This window comes from Pyxicephalus adspersus, chromosome 7 (assembly GCF_032062135.1).
Source record: "Pyxicephalus adspersus chromosome 7, UCB_Pads_2.0, whole genome shotgun sequence".
Classification (NCBI taxonomy): Eukaryota; Metazoa; Chordata; class Amphibia; order Anura; family Pyxicephalidae; genus Pyxicephalus; species Pyxicephalus adspersus.
In genome coordinates this window covers 7,747,780-7,762,202 of record NC_092864.1, presented here as the reverse complement: position 1 = coordinate 7,762,202, position 14,423 = coordinate 7,747,780, and the positions used below count along the sequence as shown (strand labels likewise).

General features: G+C 43.3%; 2 protein-coding genes across 4 annotated transcripts; both read left to right on the top strand.

Moving 5' to 3' along the window:
* Positions 1-729: 729 nt before the first annotated feature.
* On the top strand, positions 730-2,513 carry LOC140334489 (tripartite motif-containing protein 16-like). The gene has a single exon (XM_072416767.1). The coding sequence runs from the start codon at positions 861-863 to the stop codon at positions 2,208-2,210; it is 1,350 nt and encodes a 449-aa protein (XP_072272868.1). The 5' UTR covers positions 730-860; the 3' UTR covers positions 2,211-2,513.
* A 2,549-nt stretch (positions 2,514-5,062) lies between these two features.
* On the top strand, positions 5,063-14,015 carry CD163 (CD163 molecule). 3 transcript variants are annotated; one of them, XM_072417376.1, is made up of 9 exons: positions 5,063-5,327; positions 5,879-6,199; positions 7,196-7,516; positions 7,969-8,295; positions 8,811-9,149; positions 9,402-9,716; positions 11,439-11,756; positions 12,038-12,349; positions 13,133-14,015. In XM_072417376.1, exons 1-9 carry the CDS (start codon positions 5,255-5,257, stop codon positions 13,465-13,467), a joined length of 2,661 nt encoding a protein of 886 aa, XP_072273477.1. In that variant the 5' UTR covers positions 5,063-5,254; the 3' UTR covers positions 13,468-14,015. The 3 variants fall into 3 exon arrangements, with proteins under 3 accessions (XP_072273477.1, XP_072273476.1, XP_072273478.1); XM_072417375.1 differs by having other exon boundaries at positions 5,068-5,327; positions 12,035-12,349; XM_072417377.1 differs by lacking the exon at positions 8,811-9,149 and having other exon boundaries at positions 5,068-5,327; positions 12,035-12,349.
* The last annotated feature ends 408 nt before the right edge of the window (positions 14,016-14,423 follow it).

Genomic DNA, 14,423 nt, shown 5'->3' with positions numbered 1-14,423 from the left:
CCAGTTTGAGAAGCTTCTGAGGGCATTCAGAAATTTTGCATATTTTGACCTTATTTTAACCTTAACTTTTATTAGTTTCAAGCTGGTTCTCCACCACCATATACATAGGAATGCAACACTCAACTAAAAGAACAGTCAAACAGTTGAAACCATCAAGTGCCATACCAACCAACTCCAATGGTCACACCATCAAGCAAACTGGGAAATAACTTAAGGAGAATTACTGACTTGCAAGACGATAACCAAACCCCTTCCTGTCCATGGGTGTCTACACTCACTCTCTGTACTGCATCTATGGAGGCACCAGTGGTTGTCACCCAGGCTGGACCTCAAATATATCTGCCTTTGTTTATCTCCATTGATTAAAGATGGTGGGATTAGTAATTAAAGAATAACGATAAGATTTTGGTTGTAAATTACAATTTCTGGAAGGATCAATAGGTATTTGGCACTTGTTGAAAATGAACGAAGCAACCGAACGTTGACCTGTTGCACATGTTTTTAGGTTTTTTATCTTTTGGGGACAATTTTCGGCATAGCGTTAACACAACTGATAGCTGGAGACAGGATGAGTTTTCTCAGGTGCAAGTGAACATTTTTGTTTTTCTAGTTATAGAATGTGGACTCTGTCCATCACGTGACACCGCGGCTCTAAACAATAATTGGCTTGTTGCTATGAAATCTATTTTATTGCAGGCTGTTTGAAAGAACTGAGCAGAGCCAGCCTCCCCTAGCAAGCTATATTATATAGCTGTAAAAGTTAGGTGTGACTCTGAAAAGCAAAGCCAAAGGAGAACTTCAACTTGTTCTTCATAGCTGAAGACCATACGTACTGCAAGTCTTGGATCGGGCCCAAGAATATGGAGCGTAGAGGTTCTGCCAAGCAAAAGCAGATTTTGTGCACTTACTGCGTCCAGACGTCAGTGGTTGCCACCAAAACCTGCATTCACTGTGAAGCCTCAATGTGTGAGGAACATCTGAAGGCACACAGCAAGTCTCCAGAGCACGTCATGGTGGAACCCACCACTTCCATCAAGGACTTGAAATGCCCCATCCACGATAAGATCATTGAGTTCTGCTGCTCAAAGGATGGGGCTTGTATCTGCGTGTCATGTTGCATTATTGGAGAACATCGGGGGCACAAAGTGGACGCCCTGAAGGACGCCTTTGAAAAGCGAATGGCGGGTCTGAAGGACATTTTGGACAACCTGATGTTGGAAAGTGAGGAGAATGAGAAAAAGCTTGAGAAGCTGCTGAAGAAACGTGAAAGTGTCCAAGGAGCGGCTTCTGGTGTGAATGAAAGAGTGGCAGCTCTCTTTCGGGATATCCAGGAGCAGCTTGAAGCTCTGCAGGCAAGGGCCACCAGTGAGGTCTCCAGACAAGAACACCAGGCTATGGTCAGAGTGGATACCTTAATCCGGCAACATGAAATAAAGAAAGAGGAGCTCAGCAAAAAAATAGATAGCACTAAAGAGCTACAAAGTGTGACGGATCCACTAAAAGTGCTCAGGGGGACTCCTCACGAAGGTAACAAAACCCAACCTCGAAGGGTCAGCGAAGGGGACAACGCGGCCAACCTAGCTGCAACCATAGACGAGAGCCCCATATCTCTCATCTTACATATGGGCCTTCAAAGCTTTGCCGAAAGTGTGCTGGAGCTGAAGGACATTCGCCAGTTGTCCAGTATGAAGAAGACCGACCTGACCTTGGACATTGATACAGCTCACAACAAAATTGTTCTATGGGGGGATCTCAAAATGGCTTCTTACTCCGCCACCTCTCAGAAGTACCCCGAGACCCCTGAGAGGTTTAAATCCTGCCAGGTTCTAAGCACCAACGTATTTACATCAGGGCAACATTACTGGGAGGTGGACGTGAGCGAGGCCAAAAGATGGATTCTTGGCGTGGCCTGCAACAGCATCGAGAGGAAAATCGCCGGCAATGACTCCTTTATTGGATACAATAATAAATCCTGGACCATGTTTTATCAGAAGTTCCTAGGAGCCTCCCACAACAACGTCCAGACCACCATTTCCACCGACTCTACCGTGAGATCTGTTGGAGTACACCTAGACTACGACGGGGGCTACATCTCCTTCTATCAGGTGAACCCAACCAGACACCTTCATACCTACACCACCACCTTCCACAAGCCCCTCCATGCCGCCTTCTACATATTCGAAAATTGCTCCCTCAGAATTATAGACTGAACAGGGAATAGGCAACATTTTTTGAATTTTTGCATTTTTTTACCTATTTGTTGATATTTTAGAAAGCTGTATTTTTGATCTGCTTTGCTTCCATATACTTGTTTAGGTGTTAGAAGTTAGCTAAATTATTTCAAATTCGATTGTAACCGGGGTATGGGTAGATATTCACGTTGTTGATTTTGCAAAAACTCTACTTTTCTGTGGGAAACTGTCCCAAGGAAAAAAAAAGTATATTGTTTTCTGTAATTTAGTCAGGAAAAGACAACTTTTAAGTTAAAATGCAAAGCCTTTGATGATAGTTTGGTCACCATTTTATTAGAGGAGCTGTCAGCCAGTAGGGATGAGTTGGATTAAAATCCTATAAAATATCATCTAAACATATGGAGGGGTAGCTTGTCCTTTGTTCCTCAACATACTGAAGTCAAATATCATGGACAAATTATATTTACTGAGAAATGTTATCTCTTTATTTCCCTCTTTATCTTATCTTTATGTTTCTTTTTATGGACTCCCAAGATTAGGTATTTGCCAGTATTTGCCGGTCCACCGGGGCTTGCCAGGGTGACACCAGCATTGACCAGAATGTGTTCTGCCCAATTGAGAAATCACGGGTATGCAGACATATTGCCGGAGTGTAAATTTGGTAAAAGTGGGAGGGATCTAAAGTTTGAATTCATTGGTATATTTATTGATTTATGTCATCGGTATTAATAAAGTTACAATTGTTCTATGAATTGTGAGGTCTTGTTGTCTGGACTTGTGTGGGGTGCAAATTGCAAATCTTAGGCGCCCATTCACCGCTATCTGCTGCAATAATAGATCTTTTATTACCAGTGGTGGTCCTAGCCCACATTGGGCCAATGTGCAGAACAGGCTTCGAGCAAATGGCTTAGGAACCCTATGGGGGCCCATTTTTGCCTAAAAAGTGTTTGTGACCTGTACGCCCATTTTTACTTTGCACCCCCAAATAACACATATGTTAGCTGTGTGCATGCTAATACCCGGTAACTGCAGCATTTTATCTGCCACCCCCAACACATTTAGGGCGGATCCAGACCCGCAGCCGGATGAATTGATCCCGTCCAATAAGGTGCCGCTTGGCTGCTCTGACCAGCTCTGGTTCTTTAAGTAATAGATTTACCAATGGACGACACTACACGGGACTGAACCCCTCACTGCTGCCCCCATTCATTCTTTATTGGGCTGCCTCTGCTTGTAGCATCTCAAGGCAGCGGTCCCTGGCATAAGAAAGAAGTCATTTTATCTACCTTGTTTCCATATCACAATTTTCTAAATGATTTCAAATTTGATTGCCACCTGGGATGGGCAGATAATTTTGCTGTAGTTGATTTTACCCCAAAAAATCTGATTTTATGTAGGAACATGTCCCAAGGTAATGCCCCAAAAGCAAGCTCTTTTACTGCAATTCAAAGTTTAGTCAGGGAAACTTTTTAGGTTAAAATGTTTAAATACAAAGCTCTTAAAGATGGTATTGGCACCAAAATGTTTGGGGAAGGGGTGTTGTAGGAACATGCCACAAGTGAAAAAGTTGTCATGAAACTGTAGAAAAACCACACCACAACCTCGCTACCTTAGGCAACTTAACCCAATGCATTTGCATGGGGTATGCACTACTGTCCATTGTGGAGCACTGCATTAAAAAATGTCCAATTTTTTTATTGCATGATTCAATGCAATGCGTTAGGTCAACCCATGCATTTAAATGGCCCAGGTGGGTGATCTGCAGGTACTGCACAGGGGCAGCGGCGATGGGGTTCTGGTCAAATTCCATCAATTTGGAATGTTTTATTGAATGGAGGATGAATTACTGATAGCATTATATTGGTGGCCAACACAGATCTGCCACCCAGGGCAGTTTTAAATAAAATCAGGCTTGGGGCAAATATGTGCAAATAAAGGGTGGGGCTTAAATGCACAGCATTCTACCCTCCTACTATTCTGTCATTTGGGGCCCTACAAAAAGTTGGGGATCTTGAGAAATTGGCCACTTTGCCCTCTACCTTGGCCCTGCCCACCCTGAGCCATGGTTGGCCATGCAAAAATTTGCCCTGATTAAAAAAAAACCCTTATTGCCCCTTTGATAATCAAAATAATTCATGATAGCTAATCTCATCTCAGATATATAAAAGCCCAATAAATAGATTTCTAATGTTCCCGGGGAATTACCTGTCCAGGTTTTTTTTCACCTTTGCATTGTACCTGAAATGCGAAGTTCACTAAATGTCCACTAGATGTCACCATTGTATTAGAATTTAACATGAAAGCGATTCATTGTATTACATTGATTTATATTGGAGAATTCTGCATTATTATTATTATTATTATATTATTATCATAATAAAAGCACCTAATAAACTTCAGTCAGCGACTTTGCCTAGGTTGAAATGTCATCAGTCTGCTGCAGGCTAAAGTTAGCATTTCCTCAGTCCACTCTCCAACCCATTGATCAGATTGCAACATTGTTTGTGCATTTGCAAACACAAGTGCACAAACACCAGGATAGCAATCCAGGAAATACATTGAAATCCTGGTTGATGCCTGAACAAAGATTGTGCAATCCTTCTGGAAAGAAAAGAAATGGGATTAACAAATGTATTGAGCCACTTGGAACAAATAAAACCAAACAGGTCATTTGTTATCCCTGCAATCCTAAGCATATGTTATCCCTGACAATTAATTTCTTTTCATTCTAACCTTGGGGTTTGGATTTTGCTTTATTTTAAGATACCAGAAGTGCTGCAAATCTAACACCCTATATATTGTGCATTGGGAGGGGGAGGGGCACACATCATTTTGGGGTTCACTAGCAAATAGGTTAAATGTGACCCTGAATCTTGTTGGATTTTGTATGCTGGAGGATGGCAGGATGTTGTAGTTTGGGAGGTCAGATGTTACTTGGCTGCAGGATTTCTGGCATCAGCTGCATATTGCTGAGATCCAGGCTGGAGCTGGAAACATGACGTATAGGAGCGGCCAAAGTGGATGAGAGCGGAGCCAGGGAGCAAAGCATTTCACTGGGTGTCATGGATCCGAGCAGAGGCCTCATCACAGGGACTCTTATATCTCTGCTCACAGCCGCCCTGTGCTATAACTCAGGTAAGTTCTCAGCATTGGAGGTAGATAGCAATCATGTCTGCAAAATATATTGCTACAGATATAAAGCTAAATAAAGAGGCAACAGGGAACAGAGACTGAGCAGAGTCCTCCCGCAGAGTATTTCGGAGAGGAGAGTTATAGAGGAAGGAGCAGAGTCCTCCGCAGAGTATTTCAGGAGAGGAGAGTTATAGAGGAAGGAGCAGAGCCCTCCAGCAGAGTATTTCAGGAGAGGAGAGTTATAGAGGAAAGAGCAGAGTCCTCCAGCAGTGTAGAGTATTTCAGGAAAGGAGAGTTATAGGGGAAGGAGCAGAGTTCTCCAGCATAGCAGATAATTTAAAGAGAGGAGTTAGGTGGTGGAAGGAGCGGAGTCATTTAGCAATCAGAGTGTCCTAGGTAGGGGGAGGAAGAAGAGTGCTACAGCAGTGCAAAATGTTTAGGAAGAGGAGAGTTAGATTGAGGAAGGAGCAGAGTCCTCCCGCAGCAGAGTATATATTAATGCAGCAGTGTTTCAGTAGACAATGACCAGCTTGTTGACCTCTCGCAACTGTTAGACGATCTTCAGGATCTGAGACTCGCTGGAGGAGACAGCAGGTGTGAGGGGCGAGTGGAGGTGAACATTCGGGGGGAATGGGGCACGGTCTGTGATGATGCCTGGAGTGATAAGAATACTGAGGTGGTCTGCAGACAACTAGGCTGTCCCCAAGCCCCGACAAATTCCGTCAAGACGTCCTCTTTCGGAGCTGGAATCGGAACGATCTGGTTAACCGACGTGACTTGTTCTGGAGAAGAGACATTGCTGGGAAAGTGTAAATATTCCATAGAAGAAGGCGATATCTGCCATCACAAGAATGATGTGGGAGTGATCTGTTCAGGTGAGGAATTCCAAAACTGACAATATCATAGAAAAGGTTCTTGTTGTAAGTGGAACAGAATATACGGTGGTAGTAGAGGTGCATTCAGGGCCAATTTATTAGGTCCCTGTATCCAACCTATGGATCATAAGTTGTTGACATATTGACACTAAAAGAGCTTCAAATAAGCCTGAGCTCTCTAGCTGCATGTACAATGGAGCAATCCATCCTCAAAGATCACACCTGAGACACTGAAGTCTTCAATAATTTCATAACAAATTTCATCACCTGCTGTTAGTTTGCATTGTGGAAAGCAGACAGCCTGCTAAATCTCTACCGCTATGGGAAAAACTTGAAGATTCTCTGCAACATTATTGCTTCTGTTGTGAGTTTTGAGGATGAATTTTGCTATAGTGTATGCAGCTTGATCGGTCAGTTATTGTTTCTAAAGGCAATTTACTGATTGTGAAATATACGTAAATATCATTCAAATTACACTGCCGCACATTCCTATTGTGGGTCCTGCTGCCATCTATTCCATAAATTAAATGACGTACAGTACATCCACCAGGCCATCCACTCGATATAAGAAAAATTTGATTTATCAGACTGGGATTAATTCTTCTGTCGCTCCAGGGTTGGGTTTTGAAGGTCACATGCCCATTGGCAAGGGTCAGCATGGGGAACGAGCGTGGGGATAAGTCTAGGGCTACACAACTCCATATGCACTCCGATGTGTTGGCTGCTTTGACACTTTTGTCCCATGGACAGTATTACATTGTTAACCAATTACAGTACCTCTGCTGTCTGGTGCTACCAAATGGGCAAACCCTGGGCCCCAATGACCCTGTTGGTAGCTTACTGACTGTCCTTCTGTGGACCACTTTTGGTAGGTACTACCCCCTGCATATCCTACCCTTCCATTTTGGGATACTCTGACCCCAGTCATTTAGTCATCACAATTTGGGCTTTGTCAAAGTCACTGAGATCCTTTCACGTCTCTTCTTCTATCAACAGGTGAAGCTGAAGAGCTGAAATTGGTTGGAGGAGGTTCTGAGTGTGAAGGTAGAGTGGAGGTGAAGCACCGTGGGGAATGGGGCACCGTATGCGGAGTGAACTGGCATCGTCGGGATGCAGCTGTGGTCTGCAGACAGCTTGGCTGTAACTTCACCAACATCGCCCAAGTGAAGGCCGCCTCATTTGGGCCTGGGTCTGGGCGCATATGGCTGAGTCATGTGAAATGTGTGGGAGATGAGTCCAAGCTGTGGTCCTGCCAGCGCCGTATGTGGGGGAGCGGCCAGTGCAAACACCAAGATGATGCCGGAGTTATCTGCTCAGGTATACCACGTGCTTTGGGATAATTAAAGGTTTATTCCATTATCTATTTGCAGAGTTTCCGGGTCTGCACACCTGCCGTGTCCATTATGAGGGCTTCCTACCTTTCCTGATCTGAGTTACTGGGTCTGTACACCTATTGTGCACATTATGAGGGCTTCCTATCATCCTTCATCTGAATTCCTGGGTCTGTACCCCTGCTGTGCCCATTATAAAAAGCTCCTACAATTCCTGTGCTGGGTTGCTGGGTCTGTACACCTCCTGTGCCCAGGTTTTATATCGGGCACAGGATTATTTTTTTACCTTCTGTTCCCAATATGAGGAGCTCCCACGATCCCTAAGAGTTCCCAATTCTGTTCACATTAGAAGTTAGTTTTAAAGCAATATGAACTTGTATGTAAGTAGCAGCTCATTCCCATTGCATGTAATATATACGTTTTATATGTTCTCTGTAGCCGCCCCCGCGGACCTGAGACTCATGGGTGGGAATACAGAATGTGAGGGGAGACTGGAGGTAAAGCACCAAGGGGAATGGGGCACCGTGTGCGGCGAATACTGGCAAAAGAAAGAAGCTGAAGTGGTTTGTCGCCAGCTGGGTTGTACTTCCTTCCATGGTGAGGCTGCAATGGTCAAGGCGACTTCTTTCGGGCCTGGCAGTGGGAGGATTTGGTTCAGTGATGTCACTTGCTCGGGGGAGGAGTCAGATCTGTGGCAGTGTAAACACCAAATGTGGGGGAATCCATTCTGTCAGCATAAGCAGGATGTTGGCGTCATCTGTGCCGGTAAGATCCATTATTTTAAATGTCTTTTACCTAAGTTTCTGTGATCTCTATTATATCAGATAAAATTTGGCAGAGAGAATTTTGGAACTGGATACGTAAGTATTGGTACACAAGCAATATCTTCCTATGAGGTTCCTGACGTTATGACGTTCCATTATTAAAACATCTGCAGCATTCATTGTAATGATCCTCAGAGATCCATAATGGTCCCGTAGATTGTGAAACGTGTGTACCAAAAACAAAATCAATTTTCAGGTCATCCAAAGGTTACACATTCTGTGTCTTCCTCTCTGTTTACCGTTCTCTGGTTTAGAAAACCTGGCCTGATTCCAGAACTATGGAATGAATAAAGATTATGTTGCATAATATAAAACAACTGTTGAGAAATGTTACAGATATTTTCAATAGTTTGACATTACAAGATATAAAAACACACATATGTACAATAAGAAAAAGTTGGTAGGATTCATCCAACCAAAAACAAAAAGTTGAATTTTTCTTCTCTTGGCCTTTAGGTGAACCAGAGGAGATTAAGCTGGTCGATGGGCAAACAGAATGCGAAGGACGCTTGATGGTGAAGCAGTGGGGGGAGTGGGGTTCAGTGTGTGGCTATTATTGGGGTGTCTCTGAAGCCACCGTGGCCTGTAGACAGATGGGGTGTGGCAGCCTATGGGAAGATGGTGTACAAGCCAAGGCCGCCAACTTCGGAGCCGGCTCTGGGAGGATTTGGTTAAGCCATGTGAGATGCACTGGAAGAGAGTCAACTCTAGCCATGTGTCACCACCTGATGTGGGGGTTCGAGGGATGCGGACACAAGGATGAAGTTGGTGTGGTGTGTGAGGATAGGAACACGGGTATGTGACCTTAACGTGTAATTCCATCTTTTTGGTCAATGGGAAAGTTTTCCTATATTTTGTGTAGCCATCTCTAAAGATGATCTACGGCTATCCGAAAATATTGGGTTTTTGTCCTAGTGAGAGCATGTATGTTCCCCTCACTTACCTTCTATCCCAAACTCTCATATTGATTGTGTATTTTCTTCCCACTTTACCCCCTGCTCCTTTTTTTTATTTTCCTCTCTATTTTTTTTATGGGTCTCTCTCCAGGAATGAGCAGCCAATTCAGACTTGTTAATGGCAGTCAGCGCTGTTCGGGCAGAGTAGAGAAGATCTATGATGGTCGATGGGGAGCGGTGTGTGGAGAATACTGGGACCTGAGGGCTGCCAATGTCTTATGCCGACAGTTGGGTTGTGGTATTGCAGTATCCATCCCCCTTGGTGGGTATTTTGGAGAGAAGAACCCAGTATGGAAAGAAGAGTTCCACTGTAAAGGCACCGAGTCCAATCTCAAACATTGCACCAAGGTAGCACTAGGGAACCAAAACTGTCCAGACTGCAATACAGCAGGTGTCATATGTACGGGTATGTACTTGGAATATGTTAATATGTTAATAAAATCTAAATTTCATTATTATATGTACAGGATAAGTGCAGCTGATGTGTATTGTCCAAGCTAATAGGGTTGGCTTGGAGAAAACTGTGACAATTTCTGAGGATTTTCCAGCAGGCCAAAGTAAAATCAGATTGTACAAGGCTGCAAAGATCTTTTATTCACTACAGACCCCTGACTCCCTACTATACATTACCTGTGAGATCACCACTACAGTACACACCTTCCAGTATCTATGTTACCAGTGAGATGTCTAATACTTTTTTTCACATTTAAAAAAGTTTATTGAACAACCCCAAAAACAAAAATGAGATGCTAATTCCTATTGCATATAGTGCCACATACCTCTGCATTACAATCAGTGTATTGTGCTTCTCAATTACATTCAGTGATAAATGCCTAAAACACACAATGCCTTATTCCTTTTTATAACAATCCGTGTCCAATGCTTATCTATTAAATAGTGATGCATATCTACCTACTACATGTTTTGACTCATCTCTTTGTATTTCATGTTTCTCTATTAAGCACAGTGCCGCATGCCTCTCAGTTGTTTGCAGGGTCTCATCCCTTAGTTATAAGCAATGCCTCACATTTTATTGTACACAGCACTGCATGGCTCCCCACAACACGCAGTACCTCATCCATCAAGTGTATTACACGCAGTGCTACATGCCTCTTTAAAACATGTGGTGTCTTATTCCTCTGTAATACATACAGTGCCCCATTTTTCTGTTGCAAATAGAGTCTCTCCTATTTTATTTCATTCATTGTCCCATATCTCTGTATTACATGCACCTCCTTATTCCTAATGTGTTGCATAAGCAGTATTTTCTACCTTGGTACCCTGTTTATAATGATTCTCTCATGCAGTGCCTCATACCTTTCATTTGTATGCATTACGTTAAGAACCCCCCATCTGTACTCCATGCAGTGCCTCCAAAGTTACCTAAAATATAAAGTGTCTCTTACCTATGTATTACATGCAGTGCCTAATACCGCTATAAAGTAAATGCCTAACGCCCCTAAATGGGAAGCAGGGGTTTATATGGTGTACAATGTCTTATACCTCTATATTGCAAGCAGGGCCTTATACCTCTCATACCTCTGTTTTTCTTGCAGTGTCTAATACATCAATAGTGCAAACATGGTCCTATATCTTTGTTTTGCATACAGTGCCACATACCTCTGTAGTATAGGCAGGGCATTATACTTTAGTATCTACTTTTTCGAATCCATACGTTTTACTCAGTTTAAGTCAACATTCTCTGCATCACCAGAGCTTACAATCTAATGTTACTCCTATAATCATACAGGGAGCATGGTGGCTCAGAGGTAGCACTTTGGCCTTTGCAGCGCTAGGTCCCAGGTTGAAATCTCGGCCAGGACACTATCTGCATGGAGTTTTCACGTTCTCCTCGTGTCTGCATGGGTTTCCTCCCAGCTCCTTGGAGAGACAGTTAGTAACATGACTATCGACTTTGTGTGTAATATGATGGTGCTATATAAGTGCTGTATAATAACAGGCAAACACATTCATTTTAACCCACAAATATATTACAGAAATAAAGGAGGACTTGAATCTCATATATACGGAGGGGGGATGAGTATCTGCTGGAAACCAGAAATCCAGCACTACGAAATCAGCTCTGGCCCCTGAGCTGTAACTGTTTTCTGATTCTGTATCCCCGTAGGTAAGGCAGAGACCCTCCGTTTAGTAGATGGCCCAGGTCACTGTGAAGGCAGATTGGAAGTCCTACAGGACAACGTCTGGGGTCGCGTGTTGGACCATCAATGGGACATGAAAGAGGCAGAAGTGGTATGCAGGCAGCTACACTGCGGCGACGCCATTGGGGCCTTCAAGCTAAAAGAACCAGCAGGTGGTGCTGTAGCGTGGGACAGTGTCACGTGTGAAGGAAACGAGAAGCACATAGAGAATTGTTCTATCTCCATAAATGGGTCTTCAATGGTTTCCACCCACCATGCCCTTGATGTTGGTGTAATCTGCTCAGGTAGGTGTTCGTTAAAAAATTTTTTGATTTACCTATAGATTTATCCAGTCCCACTTAGAATCAAGTTGACTGCATAACCAACTACTTTTTCAAGAACTTTTGATACAAAGAAATAACTCCGTAATACAAGCAGCTACTGTGGTCAATGATGGTTTGTTTTAAAGCTCTTACACTTCACCTTTAAGAAAAGTGATATAATATGACTTGTAGAGCTTCTGTAGACCTTGCAGTGCTAGAATCAACAGACTGCATTGAGAATGTTGTTTTCTCCACCACAGCAGAACACAGCAGAAGTGTCCGCCTGACCGAAAACATTCACCGATGTGCCGGCTTGGTGGAGGTCTACCAGAAGGGAGAATGGGGAGTAATCAGTGGCGATGGCTCGGACCTGAAAGATGGTGAGGTGATCTGCAGGGAGCTGAGTTGTGGCCACGTCATTAATGTTGGTCGACAAGCTGTGATCGGGACCCCTAAACTCTGGCTGAGTGGTTTAAATTGCATTGGGAATGAAAATGTTCTGAGGCAGTGTCCGTACGATTCGTGGGGGACTTCTGATGCGCAAGTGAAAGAAGCCACAAGAGTTGTCTGCTCAGGTACATGAACCGCCTGATTTCCATGGCCTCAATTATTTCTGACACCTCTTAAACCTGAACTTTATTTCAAATTAACCCACGACAACATTTTTGATGGCTATTGTTTAACTACTTACCTACTATAAAAGATTTAATAACTCTGTACCTATGGGTAGTGAGATGGCAGGAAGACCAAGTCTTGACAACAGCAAAAGATGTCCCAGTCCCCATCAGTCCCACATCCAGTAAAAATAAACCCCAAATCCCTAATGGAACCCTGTGTGGCTGCACATTATAATGCTCCTCAGGGGCGGGTCCATGACAGCCTAGCCTATAAGGAATTGAGTTTGCTATTATTCATTGCAGAAGACTGGCGGCATCTAGTGGCAGAAAAGCATTACTGTTTTTAGATCCAGTTTGACATATTGCAGCAAAAGCTCTTTTTATTTTATTTGGTATTTTTTTTTACACTGGAGTCCCACCTTAAAAGACATGGAACCAATAGGTTTCCTGAGCTTTATACATGGCCTTTAGGCCAGTACTCAGTAAAGTTTTATGGGTGTTGGACCGCACTAGTAGGATGAAATACATAAAATAGCTGTCAGGCACCTGCCACTGCACAGCTATATAAGTGAACAGTGGTGCCAGGCTGTTGGCTATGCCGTTTGGCAGTTGTTAATAAATCACAAGACTGGCTGAACAGTAATAAAGATCGTGGTATGTAGTTAAAGGAGATAAGTCAAATAAAAGGGATTTTTGTCCGAAATGGTTTGATTTACCCACCTCTATATACTTCTCTTGCAGAAACCACAAATTTGCGCTTGGTAGGAGGAGCTAATGAATGCGAAGGTCGCTTGGAGGTCTTCTACAATGGAAGCTGGGGTTCTGTCTGCAGTAATCTGATGAGCAGTCATTCAATCTCTGTTATCTGCAAGCAACTAAATTGTGGGACCAGCGGACAGCTGGAAGCTTCCTTCACATATGGCCTTGGTGCTGCCCCCTACTGGTTGGACCGTATAGAATGCCACAGCCGAGACAGTTCTCTGAGTGAATGCCCGTCGGCACCCTGGGGACACAATAACTGCAGCCCCAGTGAAGTGGCTCAAATTTCGTGTGAAATATCTAAGAGAGAGACTTAACATACAGCAAATTTTTTATTTTTATTTTTTACTATCCAAAAAGAAAAAAAAAAATGATACATTGTTTTCATTCCAGTTTGTATTGTTTATCTATGTCTATAGCATTGCATAGAATATCTGTGAGATTTTGATAATTACTTGCTTTCGGTCCTGGTGACAACTGAAGGACTATGGAAATATAAAATGTTGCTGTTGTCACTGTACCAGCAGACAGGCAGAAATTTATGGGACTCCTATTCCTATGACAGTTATCCAAGATGCGCTAACACCTTACATTGAAGGCATTGCCCCTTGCTTGAAAGAACATTTAGGTCCTGACCCCTTCCTAGCATGTGATTGGACAAGGAAGGAGCAGCCGGTAACTGATGTGGTCATCTTTCCTCTACCCCAATAAACAATAACCTGACAGCACTGTGCACTGAGAATCGGAGCCAAGATTGACTAGTGGGGCTGTCCCACGTCCGCTCTGTTCAGGAGCTATAGTAGGCAGATGAAGGCAGGCCCAGGTACATTAAATGATTCTTAAAATAAATACATAATTGCATTAATTTGTCTTTTTTAGGTCTTCTTGGATTTATTTCCTTACATAACGCTGCCAAACTCCCAATATTACATGTCGTTGCTGTGCGCCAGCTTCCTGATAGTGAATGGTGGATCTTGTGAGTGTTAGCATATAGGGTGACAACTCAGGAGCACAACTGGGAGAAATAGATGGAGCGTTGTCACCCTACAAGAAGAAGTGCCTGCAGAAGAACTTCCAAAGTAGAATCATCAGAGATTATTTTGTTAAAACCTGCAGATTTATAAAACATTTTAGTGAGTGGGTGTAGATCTGCTTGAAATGTGGGATAAGACATTTAGCATGTGTTATAGACCAGGAATGCACAAGCAGACCCATTGCCAAAATCTGCACGTGACTGACCAATCCGATTTATATTGTGAATGGTAATTGTGAA